General features: G+C 44.4%; 2 protein-coding genes across 2 annotated transcripts; both read right to left on the reverse strand.

The window, feature by feature from the left end:
* Positions 1–32: 32 nt before the first annotated feature.
* cyb561d1 (cytochrome b561 family, member D1) lies at positions 33–3,827 on the reverse strand. The gene is made up of 3 exons (XM_080000056.1): positions 2,981–3,827; positions 2,842–2,879; positions 33–1,316 (listed from the first exon to the last, which is right to left on the reverse strand). Exons 1-3 carry the CDS (start codon positions 3,135–3,137, stop codon positions 813–815), a joined length of 699 nt encoding a protein of 232 aa, XP_079856182.1. The 5' UTR covers positions 3,138–3,827; the 3' UTR covers positions 33–812.
* Positions 3,828–5,054: 1,227 nt separating this feature from the next.
* atxn7l2a (ataxin 7-like 2a) lies at positions 5,055–24,782 on the reverse strand (the record flags this gene model as incomplete). The annotated part of the gene is made up of 10 exons (XM_080000640.1): positions 5,055–5,119; positions 6,321–7,218; positions 7,932–8,053; positions 9,588–9,768; positions 10,407–10,612; positions 17,594–17,676; positions 19,808–20,058; positions 20,672–21,008; positions 23,573–23,641; positions 24,653–24,782. The coding sequence occupies 10 exons, from the start codon at positions 24,780–24,782 to the stop codon at positions 5,102–5,104; spliced, it is 2,295 nt and encodes a 764-aa protein (XP_079856766.1). The 3' UTR covers positions 5,055–5,101.
* Positions 24,783–25,320: the final 538 nt, after the last annotated feature.

Below are 25,320 nucleotides of genomic sequence, written 5' to 3' on the forward strand. Positions count from 1 at the left end.
GATGAAAACATACACATTTCGGATATCTGTTCTTACAGCCCCCCCATACTTCCTTGAACACACACCTTTAACAGAATGGAATGCAGCGTTGCCTGCTAATGAACACAAAGTCAGACATATAAGCACACACAAGGAAATAAACTGGGGTGAAAGCGTAGAAATCTAATTAAGAAGGGAATTGGTAGATCAGTAAAAGCAGGAAACCTTTTGCCCAATGACCGTTTCAGTGTACGGAAGACAGCTGACCCCCCCAAAAAACGTAATTCAATTGTCAGAAACAAATATCTGACAACATAAACCGTAGCATGCATGGCCCAAAGCAAAAAGCTGCTTGGGGGAGGGGGTAAAACTGTAAAGCCCAATACATCCACTCTGTCTTAGTGCAGTTTGGTCTATTAAAAATAGAAATAGCAGAAACTGATTCATTCAAATTTGTGTAACATAAACCATGCCGCTTAAAACTCTTAAGTAACAGCAGCGAGGATGGCAAGAAACAAGTTAATTTATCTCTGCTGGTTAGCAGCAGTTTCAACACAACACACACACTAAAGTTGAATAAATAATAATTGTCTGTATCCATCTCCCTGTGGGTGAGATTATTTCAATTCTACGTTTTGTGCAAATATTCCCTCCGGAGAGATCCATGACCAGAAGTCCCAGTGCAAGTTGGCCTGCAGTTTCCTGTCAGGCATCACAATCTTTCTGACATCTTATATGCTGCGTAAAGACTCTGAACAGTAATCCCCCCCCCCCATCAAACGCAGTGCAATCCGTCTCTGTGTGTGTCCCGTGGGTGCCGGACTGGAGGACTACTAGCTGGTGATCTTCTTGCGGGGCAGGTAGGCGTTGGTGATCTGGTTCATAACCACCAGGGCCGGGAAGAAGGGCAGCAGCAGGAAGGCCCACCACGCCGCCCCACGCACCGTAGCCTGGAACCAGTTGGAGAACATGGCCGCCACCACTGCCACGGTGGCCAGCAGGTAGGCCAGCAGGCCGCAGGTGGCGTGGTAGAGCTTGAGACGCTGCGGCGAGGCCACACGCAGCAACTTAGGGAAGAGCAGGCACACGCCGCAGACTGCCTGCAGGAAGGTGGCGGCCAGCGCGCCCATGCCCAGCAGGCTGTGCCAGCTGGCCAGGTGGGGGCGCTCCGACACGTTCTTGCTAGCCACCATGAAGGAGATCCCCGTGACAGCCGCCACCAGGCCCAGCGCCTGGAGGAACCAGTGCAGGCGCACTTTGCCCTTACGGGATTTGAAGCAGAAGATGGTTCCCTCGGCGGAGAAGAGGAGGATGCCCTCGGTCATGCAGAGGCAGTACTTGGTGCGGAGATGAGATCAAAATAAAATAAAGACAGATCAAATGTGAGTAAATGGGTGAGAAAAGTCTGAAGAGGTGTTACAAATGATTAGTTTCATTAATTCCTTCTTAGTATCAGATGTGGTTTTGGAATTGGAGCCATATCAAAGAAAAGTGAGGTGAATATCAGCTTACCCCCCCAAAAAATACAATAATTGATTGTATGTCGATTGTATTTCAAAGATCCAACAACATACTGTCCGACTGACAGTGACTACTCCGCGACACATGAAAGCATCATCTGAATGCATCCAGAATTCCTTCAATAATTCCTCCATTAGAAGCAAAGGTCCCATGTTAAAGCACTTAGCTACTTCTTACTTAAACGTAAGAGACGGGACGACAAACTACTGGAGAGTGTTCTGTGGCTCCATTTTCTGTTTCTCTCACACACACACACACACACACACACACACACACACACACACAGTCCATCACACGGTTTGGACGTGATAGAGAGAAAAACACATCTGTGTCTGGAGCCACCGTATCACTGTTAACAAACTGCTTATTTTGTGCTTAGTGCGAGGGGAGGGGATTAATCAAGTGCCAGTGATATCGGACCCCCTTGAAACCCCCTCCCTGTTCCTGTCTGTGCTATCCATTATTCACAATGGAAAGAGCAGACAACAAAAACAAGGGGAGTGGGGGGTTGTGCAGAAGGTGTGTGTGGGGTGGAACATACATAACCGGTTAGTCCAATTACAACGCGGTGACTGCAACACTGACTTTGCCGATTTACAATTACATAGGCCATCGACTATTATACGATAAATTGACATTGATGAAAGATGTTTTATTTATTTTTTTAATGGACGGCAGGTACCCCCTCAATATGCAGATCTTGCAATAATAATAATATAACTACATACAATATAATCACAGAGAAAGATATCGATTTATTTTGTTTCCTTAGTTTCCAGTTGAGACCAGGCCACCTTCTTCAATTGCTCCATGGTCCAGTTCTGAAGCGCACTTGTGCATTGTAGGCGGCAGTGCACAGGGGTCAGCATAGGCGCTCTGACCGGTCTGTGGCTACGCAGCACCAAACACAGCAAGCTGTGATGCACTGTGTGTTCTGACACCTTTCTATCATAGCAGCATTAACTTTTTCACACTTATTTATCTTTATATTTTAAATTGCCATGTCGACATTATATACACATATATATATATATATATATCTATATATATACATACATTCATTCATACATACATACACACACACACACACACATACAACCACCTAAAATAAATATACATTTTAACAGTAATATGTAAATATATTTTTATATATTATAGATAATTTTATTTTTATATCGATTTTTTTTTTTTAATGGTTATCGTTATCATTTATATTTTAATTTGAATAGTTTTAATATATTTTACGTTATATTGTTATTTTAAGGGCAATGTGTGGTTTGTATAAAATTCAATCATTTCATTATATATAATGTAATATATAATGAAGAACTGTGGACTTACTGCAAAAGACATGCACACCGGATGCCAGGAAAACAGACCTTAAAAGAAAGGAAGGAGAAAACAAAAATAAACATCCCATAACAAAGCCAACGTTGTTTGGCCTACGTCGGGCAGTGCGCTGGGACGGCGGGCGTCTCACTGGTTCCAGGGCGGGACAGCAGCGAGAGCAGCGAGGTGAGACCCAGAGCGATGACGTGCGCCGCAATCAACGAGAAGCGCCGCATCCACACGTAGAGCCAGTGCTCGCTCATCCCCAAGCCCTCTCCCACGGGGCTGTACTCCACGTCGGACGGCATGGCCCCGCTCCCCGCTCCCCGCTCCCCGCTCCCCGCTCCGGTGGACTCCCCGGACGATCCGAAGCATCCGCGGCAACGAACAGCAACAGAAAAGAACCCGCGTTGTGCCTCAACTCACCGGCGCCAAACGTAAAACTGTGCGTGGATCAACACAACAACGCATCCGAAAGTCAAACGCGCAAGGAGCCGAACGTACACGCCGAACACGAAACCGAACGAAGCGGAACCGAAGGCGACGCAAAAAAAAAAAAAAAACCCCAAAACGCCTTTTAGCGGCGTGACGTCACGTGACGTCACGCCCGGGGCTGAGCTTTCACTTCCTGGGTCGTTCCTGGGTCTCGGATAAGTGACGAGAGACCCGCTCGACGCGAACGGGATCTCGGTGCAAGAGTCGTTCGTTTGTGTCGTTCGCGCCTCGTCTAACTGAGAGCGGTTCGATTAGCAAGAACTTTGTCGGAAATGAAATGACTTCTGTGATTCTCACACGGAGCCTTTGGGGAACATGAGGCTGGAGGGTCTTGGAGAGACGCGCTTTGAGTTCCGCCCAAGTCGTTGTTCGAAGCGGAGGAAGCGCAATGTCACCGACGTCACCGCCGATCCTCGGCCCCGCAGCGCACGCCGGCGTGCGTCGAAATGGCAAGAAGCGGCGGCGCGCCCGGCGGTGGGTTGACGCTCGTCTGGGAAACCATTTATTCGGTTATTGTCATTATATTGTGTTTTTATTTTGCTTCACAACTATTTTTATGTGTTCGATCTGACAAGTATCGAATCAAAACTTTTTTATTAGACCAAGTTTTTTTGCAAACTCCCATGAAAAACGGTTACAATTTAAATAATTGTTAATACTTAAATTGCAAAACAATGCAGACTGCATGTTTAAATGTGATGTAATAAAATATAAAAGGTTATTACCAATGAAAGGTTCAACTCTCTATCGCCTTTAATTGAGGCCTCAGTAATTTTTCAGTTTGAGTCAAAGATTCACCCGCTCATCCACTCTTTTGCCATAGTCCTTAGTCATTTAAAAGATTTGTTTGCGATGAACAATTCATTCACAAATCACAAAAAAAAAAAAAAAAGATAAAATTAGATAAAATGAAGACATCTGACTGTCAACATCAGCATGTCAAGTGACTAGTGTGAAGTCATACGCAAAGCATTTTAAACCGTGCTCTTTACAGTAAATCCACAGGCATCCAATCCGCTACATACATAACTGGTTTTCAGTTTTTAAGTCAAATGGGGTTGTTTGGCCTGGCCTGTTCCTCTGGTAATGAGTTGTATTGTATTGTATTCCCTTTAGATTTAGAGAAAAACAACTGATGCCCTTGTCTCTCCCTTCCACTGTGTAACTTCACAGAAATGTTTTCATTAGTGCTTGGTAAACCAAATTCCAATACAAAAAAAAACCAATTATACAACAATAACCACTCACCACAGTTCTTTACACCGTTTGATGGTGGAATAAACGCCTCATTTAAACAAATCATTGATGGCAAATAATAATTGAACACAAGTCAGAATCCAAGTGTAAAGGACATTTTAATCCATTTATATAAACATATTTTCATATAGCAGCATAACCGGTGGTCTTGAGGTATTTCTAAATCCCAACACTGAAACCCATTTCCCCAACCAGTCTTTCAGTTCTCCTCACAGATATTAATCTAGACAACAGAAACACACACCCATCTCTCGTTCAGACACTTAACACCTTAGGATTTATATTGTATAAGTTGTGCAAGTACAACTCAATCACACATACATACACACTTATAGGCATTGTTAGACAAAAGGTAGATGCACACAGCCACACAAAAACATTGGTTTGAGTGACACACACACACACACACACACACACACACACACACACACACACACACACACACAGTTGAGTCCTGTTGCCATAGTCTCGGACTGTGGAAATCTGGCCTCCTCATAGTGGCTTGTAAGGCAGGCACACTCTAATGGTGCAGTTTTGGCTGTGGGGACGAGAAGAGAATACACTGTTTATGTTCCGACTGCATCATTCCACCATGTTCCTATAGTAGCAGCAGAACTCCATCCATGTACGGTCATGTATGACTGAAAATATCGGCACTTGATTTATTTGAATTAGAACATCTTTTGGTGCCTATAAATGCATTTCTTTGGTTTGAACAGGAAAAAGCTGGAAAAAAATAGATACAGGATCTTAGCTTACTCCGACAAAGACATTGTAAAACTTGCCTGGACAATATAATCAGCACCTTTCAGAAATAACTAATTGGATTTGGACGGGTGATTCTCCTTTAATTACTAATTGAGATGCCTGCAATCTAACAATCACTTACAACAGTGGCTTTCAAACTGGGGCACCACCTCCCAGATTGGGACGGGCACCTATTTGATTGGATCCAGCACCTCCGCACAAGATGCGGAGCTGCAAGCTCCGCATTCCCCAAAATAGTGTGTTTTTAGTCATCTCAAAACACACTATTTCCATTTGTTTTGTTTGGAGGAATGGGGCTCAGCTCTCCATGTTGCTCTCTGCTATCAGGGCCCACGGAGAACTGTGTCTGGGCGCCGACAGCTCACACACACATAATAAATTTATGATTCCCCTTATTTATAATTCCTCATTGAAATGTTATTCCTGTGCATTTTGTAAGCTTCAAGCTGTTATAAGCTGTTATTTTCATGCACAATGACCGACAAAAAAACCATGTTCGACTTATAGAATCTCAGTCAACTGACGGGTCTCCCACTGATGATTCGACTCGTCGACTTTCAGAGGGCAGCTGTATTATTTTTCCATTTCCTAATTGAACAAAACAAAAAAAGCATGTGCATCCCATGTCGCGTCATGCATGGCAGCTTAAGACCCCCCCTATACTACAAACTACGGTAGTTTGCATACAAATTTTTTATTTGTACTTTTTGGGAAGGGGGGGTATCAAGTCCTTGAAATCCTATGGAGGAGGGCTCGGCAAAAAAAACCAACCTTGAATACCACTGACTTGGAAGTACTCACTGTGGCCTTCTCCCTTCAGGTCTGAGACAGGTATTTTCGCCAAAGGCAGTAAATATTACATTTAGGGTGTCAATAATAGATTAAAGTTTCCAAGACTATATCTTATCCATCCCTAAATATCTATATATAAACATATCTAACCGACCGCTGGGTTCCTGTCCTGGACTCACCTTCTGTGTGCCCAGCTTCTTCTCCATCCCTCCAGCCAGCGCCCCTCCTTTACTCTCCTTCCAGGGATAGAAGTTGGAGCGCGGGGAGGAGGAAGAGGAGGCAGAAGAAGAGGACGAGGGCAAGCGGTGGGCGGGGGGCTTGGCGGGGGGCGAGTGCTCCCCGTTGTTGCTCCCCTTGCGCTTCTTCACCAGCCCCCGGTGGTCAATGTCCCTCCCGCCACCCAACTCGCCCCGGCAGTGAGAGTTGGTGGGGGCGGAGGTTTCGGGGGGCGAGGGGTTGCCCGCCGGCTGATGGTGAGTCCGTTTGTACCACATGCCCGAGTGGGCTTCCGAGGGGGAGGGCTGGGGGCGGGGCTTGCCACTGGGCGAGGGCGTGCCATTGGTCTGTCCATGTGGAAGTGGCGAGGGTACAGCGGTCTTTGATGTGGAGCAGGAGGGGGGGGTGAAGGAGGGCGGGCGGCCCCGGTCCTGGAGGAGTGTGCAGTTCCTGTCGGGGCCTGAGTGCTCGCCCTCCTGGGATGGCGCCTTGCGCTTCCGGAGTGTGGCTGCCGTCGCTGCCTCCTCCCGCAGCTTCAGCATCTGCTTGCTGGGTCGCCCCACCGGGTTCCTGGTCCGCTCGGAGCCCGCTGACCGCCCCAGGCCCACCGAGGCCCCTAAGGTGCTTTCACCGCCGCCGCCAGAGTTCTCTGACTGGCTGGCCGCAGAGGGCCTGACCAGCCCACGGCTACAGGAGGAGGAGATTTTGAGGGAAGAGCTGATGTGGCTTCCTGTGCGGACCTTGGAATGTAATGAGAAAGAGCAGGAGGATGAAGCTGTAGCGGAGGCAGAGGAGGAGGAGGAGGCCGTGGTCTTGGCTGACGGAGTGAGAGACTGATGATCCTGCGCTTGAGGTATTTTCCTGAATTCAAGGAAAAGGAGAAAAAAAAAAAGTTTTGCAAAAGTTTAAAGAGTTAGCAACAAGCTGCTACTGTGCTGTGTGTGTCCAGTTGGGTTTGGTTTGTATATTATAGTATGTTGTGCTAGTTTTTAACAACATAGATATGCCATTTCTCCCCTCAAACTGTTTTAAAGGGGACCTATTATGCTGTTTTTGACAGAAGTTTATATAGGTCTCTCGGGTCCGAAAACATGTTTGATGTTTTTGCTGAATCTTCATTCATAATAGATCTCCAAGGCCTAATTTAAAATTTTGCTCCGACTTGGTTGTTGTGCTCCAAGCTGGTGGGAGACACTGACACTGCGACTCTGATGCAGGGATTTTTTATTTCATGTAAATGTTGGAAAATAAAACATAAAATTAATAAATACATCTGACTGGGTTGTCTTATTTCACAGTTTGTCTGTTAGTAGACCCATCAGATACCCAAATGTAGGTGCACAAACACTGAAAAAGTGAGTTTAGCATAATAGGTCCCCTTTAACACAGATTTAAATAAAATATAAGACAAGGTTAAGAGCTTGGTGACTTGAACAATTACGAATTTTGTGTTACATACATATTTTAGCTGTAACCATTAGGCCTGAATACTTGTTCACGTGCTGTGAACAGAATGCAGTTGGATGTCAACGACACCCCACCCTGTACTCTGCTGCGACTGTACTTCTGCTTACTTCCAGAGGTGGGCGCTGATGTGCTGCTCCAGCATGGAACTGAGAGCCGACCTCAGATGATGGAGCCTCCTGTCGAATGTGTACACGCCGTGGCCCAGAGCGTGGCTGCCAAATGAGCACACCTAAAAGGGTGGGGGAGTGCAGCCCCGTTACAACAGGCCACCGAGCTTCACTCCAAACACGACATGTGGTCCACAGGGGCCATTTTTGGCTAATGTGTCTCCATATTCTGACTAATACGACTTGTGTTATACTGTACATTGATGAAAAAGCTCCGTTGATTGGTTCCAAATAGGCTCGTTAGACATGTGGCCATGCATCAAGGACCTCGAACTGACGTCAAGGTGGCATTTCGTCCAATCGGACGGGCGACCTAGTCGACCTTGACGGCCCTGCCCAAGAGCACCCTGATTCTTTGTACTGGTCTATTGGGTGGGTTAAGATGTTCAGTTTTGTTTTTTGGACAAAAAAAGCCTCAAAATAAATAAGACACTTTAATAGAAGTATTTTATTTACAATAATGCATATCTATTAATAATTCCCATTATTTCTTATCTGGCCCTCATATTCCTATCTTTAACTATAGCGATAATGGGACCAAGATCTGATCCAATGCCATATGTTGTGGCCCTATTACGCCCCATAGACAATTATTGTAAATGTGTTTATGTAAAAAAAATAATAATAATTACATTTATCATTAATTAAGGGTTTAAACATTATAGAATGAAAAGACATATTTTCACGCTGTCATACAATCATCTTAAAAAACATGACATCACCTATTGATATGCCATCAACAACCGCTTTTAAGCTTTGAAGAGAAGTGTTGAGGAACGTTGACTACTTTGGAGCTTTGAAGAGAAGCGTTGAGGAACAAAACTTTAATAACTGCTTTTAAGTTCGAGAGAACGCGACTGCCTGAAAACAACGCCAAAAGCATGCTGAAAATGCTGAAAGCAGCGGCGTGATGCAATGTCATGGATGTAATGCATCCCAGAAGCAGCTGTGCAGCAGTTAATAGGTTTTCTGCTGGTCAGCTGTGTAGACCCAACACCAAATTGGTCACAACCTAATTTCTCCAACTCTGTCAAGCATCACTGCAGTGCTACATCTCTAAATGGATCCTGTATTGAAAGATCTTTCAAGACACAGCTGTCTTCCATGAGTTGTGATGCAGCAGTCCTTTCTATTTAGCTGATGCTTTTATCCAAAGCGACTTACAATTATTCAAACACCGACGGACGCAGGAGCAATTCGGGGTTAAGTGTCTTGCTCAAGGACACTACAGCATGCTAGCAGGGCTACCATCCCCAACCATCAATCCCCTTTGCATGTTCAGATGCAGAGTACATACATGCACATGAGGCTTTTATACATCGCTGTACATTTGTACATCGAAGACAAGCCAAACAAATTCTAAAAAAAACAAAACACATTAATATTTGCCCACTTGCCCAAAATGATGTTATGTGTGATTCTGGGATCGTTCGGGTATATTGTCTATAGTCATTTGATTGTGTTGTAGATTACAAAGTCCTGATAACCTGATATAGATAGACTTTCGTCTGAGACAAGATCCAGGTCCGAAAAAAAGATCAAACAAAAACAAAGCAGACCACAACTATCATTTGACAACCATGCTCCTTTCCTTACCGCTACTGGCCGGGGATGGGAGGCTGAAGATGGGTACTCAGCGGGCTCCTCGGGAGCTTCTCCTTCGCTTTCGTCACTTGAAATGCGCCCGTGGACCAGAGGCGAAGGGGTGCGGAGGTTACCCTCGTCATGCCACAGCTTCTCATCTTCTGGAGCGCTTTCTGAGGATGCCCTGGACCGACTGGGGTAGGGAGGGGGCAACAACAGACAGAACATCGTTGAGTTTAAATGATGGACTGATACCATGCTGATTTAAAAAGTGCTCGTGATGCATTTTGTGAGAAAATAAATAGCATTGAAATTGTCCCCCATCAAGCCCAAGTGAAATTGTTAACACTGCATGGGAGGGTGAGACCGTTTGGAATTTTTCATTTAAATGTTTTTTTTTTTCTAAGTACTGAGAGGCTTAAAAGTCAAAATGGAGGAGATGTCAATAAGCACTCGATTGTTATTTTCACATTTAGGAATGTGGAAGAAAGTTTCCATTGCCCAAATAAATCACAAGATAAGGCCGGGATCAATCTTGCTGTGTTCATAAGGTGATCTACCTGCGATTACACAAACTGCACCATGCTGTTCACATCAACCTTTTGAATTCAGAAAGAAGCAGAATGCTGTGTTGAGTGGACTACGATCGGGTTATTATTGTGGATGTCAACGTGCTGACTTAACACATGCTGATATCGTGTGGGTGATTTGTATGGGAATCGTAGTTTCACTATGTGTTCCCTGAAATTGCTGCAAATTATCTGATTGGGCCTAAGGAAAATATAACCCATTTATTACCACTGAAGACTGGTAGCTAGTGCACCTACAGACCTGAAGGCAGGGACCAGCGGCCTCCTACAGTGCGGGATCCCGGTTAGCTCCTGTTGGGATTCTGGACTGGGGGAGCGTCCAGTGGAGGAGCCCACCTCCAGCGCTTGGGGGCCTTTTTCCCGGACCTTGGCCTTCAGCTCTGCTACCAGCAGGTTGAAGTTTTTACTGCGTCCTGCCACCTTTCTCCGCTGGTGGACGGAGTGGATCTGAGGGTGTGGGTGGCACAGAGCATGAGCGGTGAGAACATTTTTATTTGCTGCCCGACGTATGATGCCGCACAACACTCTTACATTAAATCAAAATAGTCAGTATTTAAAACTCTAAAACAAGCCAGGAGAACTAGTGACCAACTTCAAGCCTCTGCAGTTCATTCCAGCATTAAGGTTCTTAGTGTGTCCTCTGGTTCAGTGTATCAGAAATAAAACTGGGTCTGGATCTTACAACTTGAACACGATACCCGATCTGATATTGATAAAATGGCTGAAGATTACATTCGATGTTGTAACATTTTATACATAAGAATTTGCTATTTGTGTCTAATACAGACATTACATTTTTCAATGCATTTGTGTCCATGGTGGCTTTTTATTTACAGTAAGGGGAAAATGGTTGCATAACCAAGTATTGACACTACCATTTTCAAATGATTCAATTTGACACAATAGAATTCTATCGGATTATGGATTTTTTTCTAACCCAGGCGTAAATAAAATCGCCTGCGAAATTTCTGATAAGATTTAATGAGAAGTCAAATAAGGTTCTAAAAAATGTGCGCCACACACACAGGATTTAAGTGTCAAACATTACTTGTTTTTCAATTAAACTCATGGATGGTATTGTGTCTCAGGGCTCTTTGATAACTGAAATCAATCTCAGACACCTGTGATAATTAGTTTGCCAGGTGAGCCCAATTAAAGGAAAACTACTTAAGAAGGACGTTCCACATTATTAAGCAGGCCACAGGTTTCAAGCAATATGGGAAAGAAAAAGGATCTCCCTGCTGCCAAAAAGCGTCAAATAGTGCAATGCCTTGGACAAGGTATGAAAACATTCGATATTTCACGAGAACTTAAGCGCGATCATCGTACTGTGAAGACATTTGTGGCTGATTCAGAGAACAGACGAGTTTGTGCAGATAAAGGCATAATGAGGAAGGTTTCTGCCAGACAAATTCATCAGATTAAGAGAGCAGCTGCTAAAATGCCATTACAAAGCAGCAAACAGGTATTTGAAGCTGCTGGTGCCTCTGGAGTCCCGCAAACCTCAAGGTGTAGATCCTCCAGAGGCTTGCAGTTGTGTATAAACCTAGTATTGGGCCACCCCTAACCAATGCTCACAAGCAGAAACGGTTGCAGTGGACCCAGAAATACATGAAGACTAATTTTCACATTTTCAGTCTTGTTTACTGATGAGTGCCGTGCAACTCTGGATGATCCAGATGGATGGATGGAGTAGCGCATGGTTGGTGGATGGCCACCGTGTCCCAACAAGGCTGCGACATCAGCAAGGAGGTGGCGGAGTCATGTTTTGGGCCGGAATCATGGGGGGAGAGAGCTGGTCGGCCCCTTTAGGGTCCCTGAAGGTGTGAAAATGACCTCGGCAAAGTATATAGAGTTGCTGACTGAGTACTTTCTTCCATGGTACAAAAAGAAGAACCGTGCCTTCCGTAGCAAAATCATCCTCCTGCATGAGAATGCACCATCTCATGCTGCAAAGAATACCTCTGTGTCACCGGCTGCTATGGGCCTAAAAGGAGAGAAACTCATGGTGTGGCCCCCATCCTCCCCTGACCTCAACCCTATTGAGAACCTTTGGAGCATCCTCAAGCAAAAGATCTATGAGGGTGGGAGGCAGTTTGCATCAAAACAGCAGCTCTGGGAGGCTATTCTGACATCCTGCAAAGAAATTCAAGCAGAAACTCTCCAAAAACTCACAAGTTCAATGGATGCAAGAATTGTGAAGGTGATTTCAAAGAGGGGGTCCTATGTTAACATGTAACTTGACCTGTTAAGATGTTTTTGATTGAAATAGTTTTTGATTTCAGTAAATATGACCTAATGCTGCAAATTCAACAAATGACCATTTTCAGTTCTTAACCTATAAAATGTTTTGAAACTGTGCATAATAATTTGGAACAGTGCATTTTGAGTTTTTTATTTTTGAAAGAAATACTGTTATCATTGGGAGGTTTGTTCAATAACGTTCAAATTATACCCTAATGGTTGATGACTTGAAAATTATACTGACTGTCATTTGCATCAACTATTTAAGAAAATCAGAGAAAAATATCATTTGCATAATAATTTGGAACGTAAATTATATATATATATAAAAACCACACAAATAACTCATACCAATTCTGTATCGGTTCCACACCAGCTTTTGTCAAATACACATATGGGCCTTGAAGTCAATGCTGAATTTGAACACATAGAAGGCACCAAAGTCTGAGAAAGAGCATGCGCGCACACACACACGTGCACACACACACACACACACACACACACACACACACACACACACACACACACACACACACACACACACACACACACACACACACACACACACACACACACACACACACACACACACACCTTTTAAAGCTCTCAATTTCTGCTGTACACTGATATAGTATTGCTACAGTACTAGACACAAATGAACTATGTGTCCAAATAGTAATATTGAAAACTAAGGATGCACCCTCCCCCAGTACTAAATACTTACTGTGGAGTATTTGTCGAAAGACAATACAGATTACACCGAGAATTTCATTCACAACATGGAGATAATGGATTCTGAAAGACTTCATTAATTTCTGTCGTAGATGTATTCTCCAATTTGTTCCGACAAAATATGATAGAACAGGAAACTTCTGCCCAGTTACACGATGGAATACGAAACAGGACCTCACAGGAACATCGGGTTTAGGTATTGAACCATTATCAGAGACCCTCTCCTGGACCCCCTGCAGTCCGCCTACAAAGCCAACACCTCTGTAGACGATGCAGTAAACTTGGCCCTCCACTTCATCCTCCAGCACCTGGACTCCTCAGGAACCTATGCCAGGATCCTGTTTGTTGATTTCAGCTCTGCCTTCAACACAATCATCCCGGCTCTTCTGCAGGACAAGCTCTCCCAGCTGAGCATGCCTGACTCCACCTGCAGGTGGATCACAGACAGGAGGCAGCACGTGAAGCTGGCAAAACACGTCTGACTCCTGGACCATCAGCACCGGTTCCCCACAAGGCTACGTTCTTTCTCCTCTGCTCTTCTCCCTGTATACCAACAGTTGCACCGCCAGCCACCAGGCTGTCAAGCTACTGAAATTTGCAGTGGACTCATCTCTGGTTGAGTCCGCCTAGAGGTGGGAGCTTTACCATCTTGGGACCTGGTGCAGCCAGAACACCCTGGAACTCAATGCAGGGAAGACAGTGGCTATGGTTGTGGACTTCAGGAAGAATGCAGCCCCACTTATCCCATCACCTTGTGTGACTCCCCAGTCGACACTGGAGTCCTGCCGCTTCCTGGGAACCATCATCTCCCAGGATCTCAAATGGGAGCTGAACATCAGCTCCATCATCAAGAAAGCCCAGCAGAGGACATACTGTATATCCTGTGGCAGCTGAGGAAGTTCAACCTGCCAGAGACGACGATGGTGAACTTCTACACCTCCTTCATAGAGTCCATCCTCACCTTCTCCATCACCATCTGGTATGCTGCTGCAACCACCAAGGACAAGAGCAGACTGCAGCACATCATTCACTCCGATGAGAAGGTGATTTGCTGTAATCTGCCAGCTCTCCAGGACCTGTGTGCCTCCAGGACCCTGAGGCGTGCAGGTAAGATTGTGGCTGACCCCTTCCACCCCGGACACAAACTGTTTGAAACACTTCCCTCTGGCAGGAGACTGTGGTCCAACAAGGTCAAAACCTCTCGCCACAAGAACAGTTTCTTCCCGTCTGCAACTGGCCTTATCCACAAGGCCCGGGACCCCCCCGCTGACAGACTCTTACCCTGCCCCCGTAGACACTACACATTAAACGAAAGTCTCCACATCTCCACACGAATTGAATTATCAATGTGTTATATTAGCGCACATTCCTCTTGACTATTATCCGTGCACATTGCACATACTGAACATATGAACATTCCTGCACAAACTGTATAGCTCTTTATAAAAATATAAAACTGCCTTATTTTACATATTGTTTTCCTCGTCTTCTATTTTACATTTATGTTTCTCGACCTGCAGTACTTGCGTTTTACTTTCTTATTATCTCTCACTATATTTATTGCTTGTGATGCACCAAACACCAAGACAAATTCTTTGTATGTGCAAACTTACTTGGCAATAAAGGCGATTCTGATTGAGCCACGTACCAGAAAGCTATATTGTACTCTATTGTACTGTACCTGACATACAGCTCTCTCTGTGGCACCAGGATGTAAAAGCAAAATGAGTAAAGAAGGGATTTTTTTTTACAGCAGGAAAAAAAAAAAACTAAGACCACAAGAGTTTCCCATAAACCAGCTTGCTCATTTTAAATGCGACACAATACTGTTTATGTGTTTCCCCTTCTCTATAGTTGTTTTAATCCTTTTGTTGTTCTTTACTGCTGACAAAATAAATTGGCAGACAAGGCCTTTCTTGTTCAGCAGCCCCCACCCTCCCGACCGTGTCATTTCCCGTTTATCTGGTCATTCCGCCTTCTGTCAACGATACTGGATGTGGCCTTCTGCACCCTTCACATGAGACACTTCCGCATTCACACATGCCAGTGACCATATAAGGACTTCCCACTCAGAGGATTACTGTAGAAGCACAGGGCTGCGCTCACCACTGGAAGATAGTTCCCAGCTCGCCGAGCCTCACACAGAGTACCATTGCATCCAGTTTAGGGACCGATCTTCTTGATTATGGTAAACACTAACATTTTTAAATTCAATCAGAAGTTGACTAGATTACCGTTTTGTTATGTAGTTGCGCAGTAGAGGATCCGGTATCAGATCCCAGACTATTTCATTTAAATCCTGATTTCTGTCAACCAGAAACCTGTTCCACCCACAGTGTGGACGTGAGCTCTTGTTCACCATCCAACGGCGTGGATCACTTAACCCAATGCACCGCACGCTACAGACATACTGTACACGATCCAGACATCCGGATGGCTACTGAAAAACGAATAATGCCTGAGTCATGACACATGACTCATCATCATCATCATACAGAAGCACAATGTCAATAATCAAAGCCTGTCAGACTTATGCAGTGACAGGAAGAATGGCCCCATAAGACCTCCTTCACTCCACCCATGAATTCATATCCTTTAAGGAAACAGGGCCATTTATTAATAATATTAATAAATGGTCAAGTAATACCAACATTTGTGAAATGAGGATAAAGTGGAAAATAAGATGAAAAAGGGAAAATGTTATGTACTGAAGTGTGGTGATTTTGGACCCTATTTTTCCATGTTTTATTCAATGGAACGTGATTAGCTATCGTATGAGGACAAAACAAACATAAAATAATAATAAAACTTATGATAACCTTACCCAATTACTGAATTAGCAAAAATAAACCTCAATAAACAGTCCCAGTCTCAGTCAGTGAGATGGACGCTTCATACTGACTTTAGTGAATGCCTTCCTTCCTCACACATAGGGACATATCTCACTCCAGAATGTAGATTTCGGATCAGTCAGATGCAGGGAATTACTCTCAAATCGGTACTTTTATGTGCATGTTTTGGCACTGTAAGTATATAAAATGTATTTGGTTACATATTGTCAGTGTTTTGACAAATACTCCACTCTGATTTTTATTTTATTTTTTTAATAGGGATGGGTCAAATAGACTGGAATAAGAATAGAAAAGTCAACTGCAGCAAAGAATCCTGGTCTGAAATGAATATTTCACTGACCTAAGAGCGGTTGTTAAGCCTTCGACATTTGTGTATTTGAGCGATCTACTACTGAACTCAACGGCGCCAAATCAGAGATTGAGCAAGTTGACCTCAGCTCAGTAATGTCTGAAAATACGACTGTAGCTTTTTGATAAATCACACCATTGTTCTGACTAGGCTTGGGTGATAGTGCAAACGTTTTACTCACTGTCTTCACTCCAAACTGTCTTTTACATGTAGTAAAACTCTCACCTTGTGTTGTCATGGTGTGTTAGTAGACTAGCAAATGTTGTAATAATCCTTGAGCCATTTAATGAGTAATTTAAATTTCCCGAAGCACCACGTTCCTGCATCCATGTTTGTTTACATTCTCTCCCACGTGCAGATACTGTAAAGCACCGGGACTTAAAATATTGCTGTCAAGCGGTTCTGCCACACATTTGCAACAAAGGACTGTACAGTATGTGCAGCTGACCTATCACGTGAGTGTGATCAGATCACTTGTACTATGATCGTACATAGTACACTTCACTTACACCGTTTCAATACTCGATTTTCTTGAAATTTTCCAGAATTTTTCCTGGTGGATAAAAAAATGCAATAAATTGTCTGTCATTAATGGCAATAGAATCCATAAATCGCCAATTGACTATTGAATTGTCAATCTGCCTAATTGTAGTTGACGTGTGCCCTTTGTTTATGCTTTATTTATTTTTACTGTTTACTTATATTAATTGGCGGTTCTGCCAATATATTAGTTCTTAGTTCTCTTTTTATTGTCTCTTCCTTTCTCTATTAACTACATCAGGCATCATCACAGCATCACCTCTGACACGAATAACAGTTTGAGTTCCTGTGAAGGCAGCATGACCTCCTGCTTTGGAGCGGTTACAACCGTAGGGGCCGTGTCTGCATCTTCTAATGTAATACCAGAGAACGAGTCCACTAATTAAACAATCGCGGATGGCGTTCTCTCGGACAGATACAAATGCTACAGTTGAAAATGCTAAAATGGCCCCCACATGGCCAAATCCCCCCACAAAAAAACAAAAAACAAAATCGGATCTGGACGATTCCCACAAGTCACCCCAATCGATGTGAAAAAAGCGAGATTCGCCTTAAAACCCATCGAAATCATATTTTAGACATTTTAAGGTCCAAAATTCAGATGATTGGATCTTAGACTTTTTAAGGACCCCCAAAAACCCTGTGTGTGTGTGTGTGTGTGTGTGTGTGTGTGTGTGTGTGTGTGTGTGTGTGTGTGTGTCTAGAGCTTACGTTGCAGGTCAGGAGACGCGTGCAGACTTTCTTTCTGTCAGGGTCCAGGACGCCGCAGTGCTTATCTAGGTCACACTCTCTCCCTGGGGGACAGAAAGCGAGACAGGAGCGTGACTCAGGGGTGTTGGACAGAAACAATATAGAATATATTCTATTAAATTATTATTACATATAACGCTTTAAAAAATAATAATTTTAACAAAAATAAATTCACGTGACACGTTTCCTTTCCTTCTTATGGTACAAACTTAGTCACAGATGCTGAAGAGAGAATTTAGAAACGCTATTCAGGCAACAATCTTTGGTGTTTAATGTCACAGAATGTGATATTTTGATTGGAACAACTGGGATATGGTAATATTCCTGTTATGACCCCAATAACAGCCATCACACCTTCTCTCGGTTCCTGTTGGGTTTCGTGGAAAGCACACACTGGTTCAGTGATGTCTTTAAGCAAACATGGAGGTCACATAAAACACATTTCCAATAAATATCTGGTTCAGTAGAGCTAAATCTGAATTGAAGTGCATTAACTGATTTCGGGGGCAGGACACAATATTTTGTGACAATAGGTAAAATGTGTTTTTCAACACATTCTACTTTTTCTTATTTATATGAATTTACCAAGTCAAAGTTAGAACTAACTAACATACATAACTAATTTATACGCCATAGTACAGTACACAGTAGAGATGCAACAGTACAGTGGGCTCACAGTTCGGTATGTATAATGGTTTTGGGGCTACAGAACGGTTTCAGTATCTTTATAAAGGTTTTTTTTTTTTATGAAAAACGTTAAAAGGTGTATATATTAAAAAAAAAAAAAAAAAAAAAAAAAAAAAAATGTCTATAGTAGTCTGCCACAAATAACTAGTGTAATGCTCAGTGTTTGACTTTGGGAGGAGACAGGGGTTCAAGTTCCTTTGTGGGTTGTTATAATTTGTATAAGTTCAAATGATTGGAGGGGAGGTGTCCAGGATAGTGGGTAATTCAAATAATATTTGAATCTCTCTCGCCCCCCCCCCCCCACTCTTTACAAAAACACTTCTATGTAGCATTATCTCCTGTTTCTAAAGGAAAAGGCTCACATAGCTGCGCGCAGTTAAAAAAAAAATAAAATAAAATAAAAAAATTTGACCTCATGCAAAAATAGAGAAAACCGCTGCGCACAAACCCCGCACGCCTGATGTGGCCAGTGGAGCTGCAACAGTGGATTCAATAGAAAGCAGCTAGGGTTGTTGCAGTTATCGGTGTTACATGGTGTTCTCTCTCTCTAGGTCGTCCTCAGACGAGCCTTCCATCGTTTTTTCCTGTCATCCCGGTTCTCCATACATCTGGCCAGCTCGTTGGTGCTTTGTGCTCCCGCATCATTCTTGTGTTCAGGCATACACCGATTACATTACTTGCCCACCGCTCCCACCGTTATTTCGCTTTTTTTTTTAGAGCAACATAACCCATTTATTTTATTTTTGCATATCAGCACCGACATTAATCAAATTAAAAAAATCAAATTTGTAAAATATTAAGCATGTTATCAATACTTAGTCGGACGCTGCAAAAGTCAGTGAAAGCGGCTGCTTGTGCGCGCACAGCAGAGTCGCAGCAGTCTGCTTATCACGGGAGTAGAGGACAGAAGGCTACCTTAGATCAGGTATAGATTGGGACCTGTCTCCCTCCATCTGTAATTAGTGCCTCCCGGTTGTAAAATGTCCGGTGTTACTGGTAACACTAGTGTTATGAGTTTATTAACCGGTGGGAAAGAGTCCTCACCATGGCATCCCGAGAAGCAGCACTTACTGCACCATGGCAGTACACTGTGTCAACGCATCCAGTGGGCTTCGACAGTGATACTGTAATACAGCAGTTTGCGTGTGCATATTGAACCGCAGGGGGCGTACCAAACCGTTCAATAACATACGGCGTACCATTGCATCCCTAGTACACAGCAGTGTATGGCCACTTCTTTGAGTCCTCTGAGGGAGAATGTGGTTAGATGACTGACCAGACCTTTTTAAGTATCATGTTTCACTGCTAACCCAGCAAACATACCCACACAAAACCAGTCAATTTGTGCGTTATGTACAACGCACAAACTAGACCTGCTGAATTTCATAACGATAGTGAAACCTTTTGCAAAAATGCATTAGTTGCATTCAGCCCTGCTTGCACAAAAGAGTAAAAAAAAATCAGACCTTTCTCCACCTTTATACTCACTGGAGGCCACTTTATTGTAGGGTCTCGGGACCTTGTGGCTCGGGGATCCAGACGCCAGGGCAGGATCCTTCCGCGGGGCAGGGGGCCGGTCACCAGGGGACGGCCTGACTGGCGGGGTGCCCCCGTGGGGCCAGGGAGGGTCTCGGAGGGATGGTGGTGGGGAGTTCAGCTGGGGTTCCAGCGGCGGGGGTTGCTTGAAAATGGGTGCTTCCAGGTGGCCTCCATGAGAGGGCTTCTCCAGCGGGGAGTGTCTGGTGGTGAGAGGTCATGTTTTGTGTTCCTGCTCATGTGCTCTGGCAAGCAGAGGTATAGCAATACACATATCAAATAAAAGCTAAAGGGAAAGATTTCAGTGTTGACTTGTTAAAAAGTCATTGGTTTGTCCTTTTCAGAGGCAACAGTGCTTAAAATTACAGTTTCCTGTTTAGGAACATTATGATTTCACAGTGACCTACACTAAAGTGACAGAGACGTGTGCATGGAACAATAGCAGTGTGCATTTGGATTGTTCAATTCTGAGTCACTACATCACAGGAAAGACCTTGAGCACATTTCAAACAACAGCTACTGTTTGCGCATTTCAATAAAAATAGGTTGTTTTTTGGTGCATTCTTTCTTCCTCGCCAGGGCAGAAAACATACATACGTACGTACACACACACACCCCATATGTGCTTATGAATTCATAGTTATATGTTAACAAATCAGGCACAGGTTATTCACATTCATGTATACAGAAATGTAAAGCATATCGCCCCCCGCCCAATATTTCAGACCTTGTACTTTTATGGTCATTCAAATTTCAGGTTGAATCTTCTTGTGAATATAGTACTAGTGCTCTCTACCTGGACATCTATCGTCTTACCGTACTCCATCCTTGGTGCTCTTCGAGTGTCTGTACTGAGCTGGGGTGGATGGAGATGGGGGTGCTGCCCGCTGAATGGCAGCCCCGTGGGCCCCCCGGCCCTCCCAGGATGATGCGGAAGCGGCATTGGTGCTGTGGGACGGTGAGTGGCCGTGGCGGGGCCTCTGCAGGGGTTGCGGGGCTGGAGAGCGCAGCCGTGCAAAGAGCTTGGCCAGGGGCCCGTGGCGACGCTCACAGTGTTTCTCAAAGGCCTGCGGCTTCACCACCTGGCCACAATGGCTGCATACCACTAGGTAGAAGTCGTCATGGCCTGGGTAGTGGCCGAAGATGGACATGTCTGGAAGGCGAGAGGGGAAGATGGGTGACGTCAGATTTATTTAGATGTAGACTGGAAATAAAGTTCTGTCCCGACATGTGGCTCTACACCCTTTATCTGGAGACATTGCATGTCAAAATGATGCGTTATTGGTAATTATACTCCCATCTTGACAAAAGTATCCTGACTGAGGTATCAGTTGCCTGGCAGCTTTTTCAGGATGGTATTCCAGGTGAGGGATAGTTGTTGGACCCACCAATACCCTTTGTTCTCACTTGGGCGATTGTGCAAAATTCCTATCGCCAATTGCTGAGGGGCAGTGATTGGTGATGATTTTATCGGGGGCGTGCGCACGGTGGGGTTCGCACGCGCATAGAAAGTAATGTCATGTGGCAAATGCAGTCTCTCCATTCCAGAAGTGCAGGACTTATTATTTACAAGTAAAGTATTTCCACAAAACATCCAGTTTTTACTAAATTAGGTCCCATAGCAACGGAGAAACATGCGTCCCAAAAGTGGGGATGCATGTTTTTTTGGAACAGTACAGAGTAAGGACTTGGACTGTCCCTTAACTCAGTTGTTTAAAAATGTTGTTTCATACATGTAGGAAACAAACGACAATTAATAGATCTAAAATAAAAAGACAGGTAAGGGAGCCAGCACGTGCCGCTGTCTGGAGGAGAGAAAAAATAAAATAAAACAAATTTTCCATACAAGTAAGAAACAAAGGCAAAAAACAAATCTAAGTCTTTCTCTATGAGATTATATATATTGCTATATTATAAATTATAAGATTTGCATATTGAGCAGCAAGTACCTGCTGTGGGGGGAGGGGGGGGCGTCCAAGCACCTGCCCCATGGACCCCATGGTGCCCTTATTATCAGGCGCGTTTTGTTTTTTTAATGAATGGGTGTTGAAATGGCGGATTGACTGGGCAAGATATATTCAAAACCTTGTGAACATCCGCGATGTTCGCACAGCAGTTCTGCTGTGCTTCTCCGTTTGACCAGAGGGGTGAAATGCCTAGAACCGGGGCTGGGGGTCCATGTGCCTTCTTTTTGAGCACCTGCCTCTCAAAGTCTCTGTACGGACGGATCTACAGTTTCAAAGGTGTACGGATACTGAGAAGATTTTACAGCTGTGGTAGTGATAGGTTCTCATGAGGAAACGTCAAATCATCTCGAAAGTAATGTAATACACACACACCTCCTTCGACCACTTTGACAGGTACTAATCACTGCACACTAGGAACACCCCACAATGCTCTGACCCAGTTGTCTAGTCATCACAATTTGGCCATTGTCAAAGTCGCTCAGATCCTAACGCTTGCCCATTTTTCCTGCTTCCATCAACTTCAAGAACTGACTGTTCACTAGCTGCCCAATACATCCCACCCCTTGACAGACGCCATTGGAACGAGATGAGCAATGTTATTCACTTAACCTGGCAGTGGACACAGCAAAGATTGGAAAACCCTTTGGTATCAGGAAAAAATAAAATCAAGAAGTGATGCTTGGAGCAAAGAAAAAAAAAAAGAAAAAAAACATACAAAGAAAAAAACTGAGCAAGAGAATCTGAAATCTGCTGCATCAGACTACTATAAAGACAGAACAACATCATGGAATTGAATAGAGCAAAAAATGCAGATGCAAGTGATAGATTAGGGGAATCCATAGAAATCCAAACATCAGGCCAAGTGACCCAGTAAACCACGATGACCCAGTACACCAACTATCCCACACCCTCAACACTGTCCTGAAAAACCAGACGCCCCACCCCTTGCACTTGCACCAAGGCAAGTCAGACGCTGCAACATTGTTGGTGATGTGTCCTGTTGAAGGCTGGAGAGCAAGACCTAAACAGTTTACAGGGTACTTCAACTTTTCTCTAGTCTGTACACAAAGCTGATATCATAACTGCTATGGCGACCAGATGGAACTCTTTCAACTCTTACAGCAATAGTCTCAAACTCAAATGACCTGGGAGCCGCTGGCCAGGTTGTCTTCTTCTAGGGGGGCCGTGTTGAACTTCAAGGGAAAACCGGCCTGTTTTTTCTTTTTCTCCCGCACATTAGTGAATTCCCTGATAATTCTGTTAGAAATACCGCTCTAATGATCTATTTAATAATTTGTTATATTGAAAACACTAAGTACATTTGTGTGTATTAATTAAGGCCGCACACGTTATGAAGGCACCACATCCTCCATATCAGACTAACACAAAGAGGAGTATGTGTACACACACATGCAGTGGGAGTGTCTGTCATACAGCTTCATCTAAAGTGGAGGACCAGTGAAGTTGATCGTGGATACCTGGGATGCCTGAGAACTAGAGTCCCTTGATGTAAAGATTCCAGTGGCCCCCCCATACAAGTTTCTAACAAGCTGGGCTCCCAATTATTCCCCGTCCCTTGGGACAGCTGCCCACCAAACGGCTCACGTTAAGCATACGCATTAGCTCATGCCAACTTGGATGGCTGGAGGTACACACTAGCCCGGTGTCATCCTGCGTGGCCTTTGGTTCTCAGACTTGCTGTACGATGACACTGTGACCTGGTAACTGGTTGTTTTACGTGCGGACTTACCCTCCTTGCTGAGTGACATTGCCTCGGCGGCCTTCTTGCCATTCTTGCTGCAATCTTCCACATCAGCCCCTGAAACACGGATCAGATTATTACAGACCGTGGATGCAAACCTCTTAACACAGGGGCACAAGCCATCTTCAAAATAGGATTCATCACAAAACAGTTTATTTTTAAACAGACAGGTCCTAGAGCTATGGCACGTGCAGAGACTTTGGGTGGAAATGTTCTGGGGAAAATGAGCTTTAATGTGGCCATTAACAGAGCCGGGTAAAAGCCACATTTCGCCCAACTTAGAGTTGCAGAGCGAGTTTATTTCACAGTTGGGGACGCAGTGGCACTGGGGAGGGATGCCAGACAACGATTGAAGCCTCAAACATTTCGAGCGTGATAGGGCTGGGTTCAAGGGAGGACAATGTTGTTACTTCTTGCACACGTCCAGCTTCTCGTCTACTGGGTGGGGGCGGTGGTGAGGCTTACAATAAAAAAATGAATTAAAATAAATCAGTGAGGGGGGGGGCACAGGATAACGCTCCCTGATATCAGAGGGTGGGCCATGGATTTACAAGGTGGCAACGGCATCAGACTCTTCCTCCGCCACCGGTGTCTGGGTCGCCCAGCTGCCAGCGTTATTAGCACCGCTAGCTCGCTCCACAGCGCCCAGCCGGTGTGCAGGCTACCTAGCAGCTAGCTGGCAGCTAGCTCTCCATGGCAAGAAGTTGCTCGCCCTGCCATCCACACAAGCTGCGTTATCCCTCTGATGCCACTTATGTCCGGCTATGTTTCTGGGGTGATGTCAACGCGCTGCCCGGGTCTCCGCAAGTTATTACAAGGGAGCGAATGTAAAACCATGAATGAAATTGATGCTATTTAAATTATTACCACTCTTCTTCCTCCTCTAAATACGCCGTAAGCGCTAGGACCTGGGAGAGCAACATGTAACCCACCCAGCACTAGGACCCGGCAGGGTCTTTGTTTGGGTAACATGGTTAGCGCTGTCCTCCGTTTCCACGAAAATAAAAGCGGACAGGGTGATTTTTCGGCACGATAACGGTCGATAATGACAGAGACGCTCTTCCTTACCATCCGATGGCGCCACGCCGGCCCTCTCGGCCCAGGTACTCCAGCTTTGACCCACGAAATCATCGAGGCTAGGCACCCGCCGTTCCGGAGCAGCCATTACTTTGACTGCGCGTTCACGCACCGCCATCATCACTGCGCGGCAAACGGCTTACGTCATATGTCGCGCTCCCGCTAGGATGGGAAGTTCCTGCGTGCGCGTCCACGAGCCTCCCACAGCTTGCCGTCTGTGCCCCATTCAGAATGTTATTTGACTGTATTTAATTTTTTTTTATACATTTTTTTTTTTACACATTTATTTTTTAACAATATATATTTACTATGTCGCTTATTAACGTTAACATTTTCAACCTATTACTTAGTACCCTTCCTACATTTGTCAGGTGTGTACCTCTTAATGCAATATTAATCTCACCAGTCATCTCAATTCCGTGATTTTTTTTTTCATTACGAGGAACGTACTTGTATGTTATTGCCATGGCCATCCTCATGTAGGCAGTTCATGACACATGAATGATATATTAATGGAGTGTTGCCAGTCGATGAGGATTGATTGCGAAATGTCCATTAAAATTATAAAAATGGAAAATACTGTGTAAAATCAATGTGTTCCGCTCAACAGAACCCCATCCTTCCGGAAAATTGCAATACGTTAACTCTGTACACTTTAT

The sequence above is a fragment of the Zeus faber genome (genome assembly GCF_960531495.2).
Source record: "Zeus faber genome assembly, chromosome: 5".
NCBI lineage: Eukaryota > Metazoa > Chordata > Actinopteri > Zeiformes > Zeidae > Zeus > Zeus faber.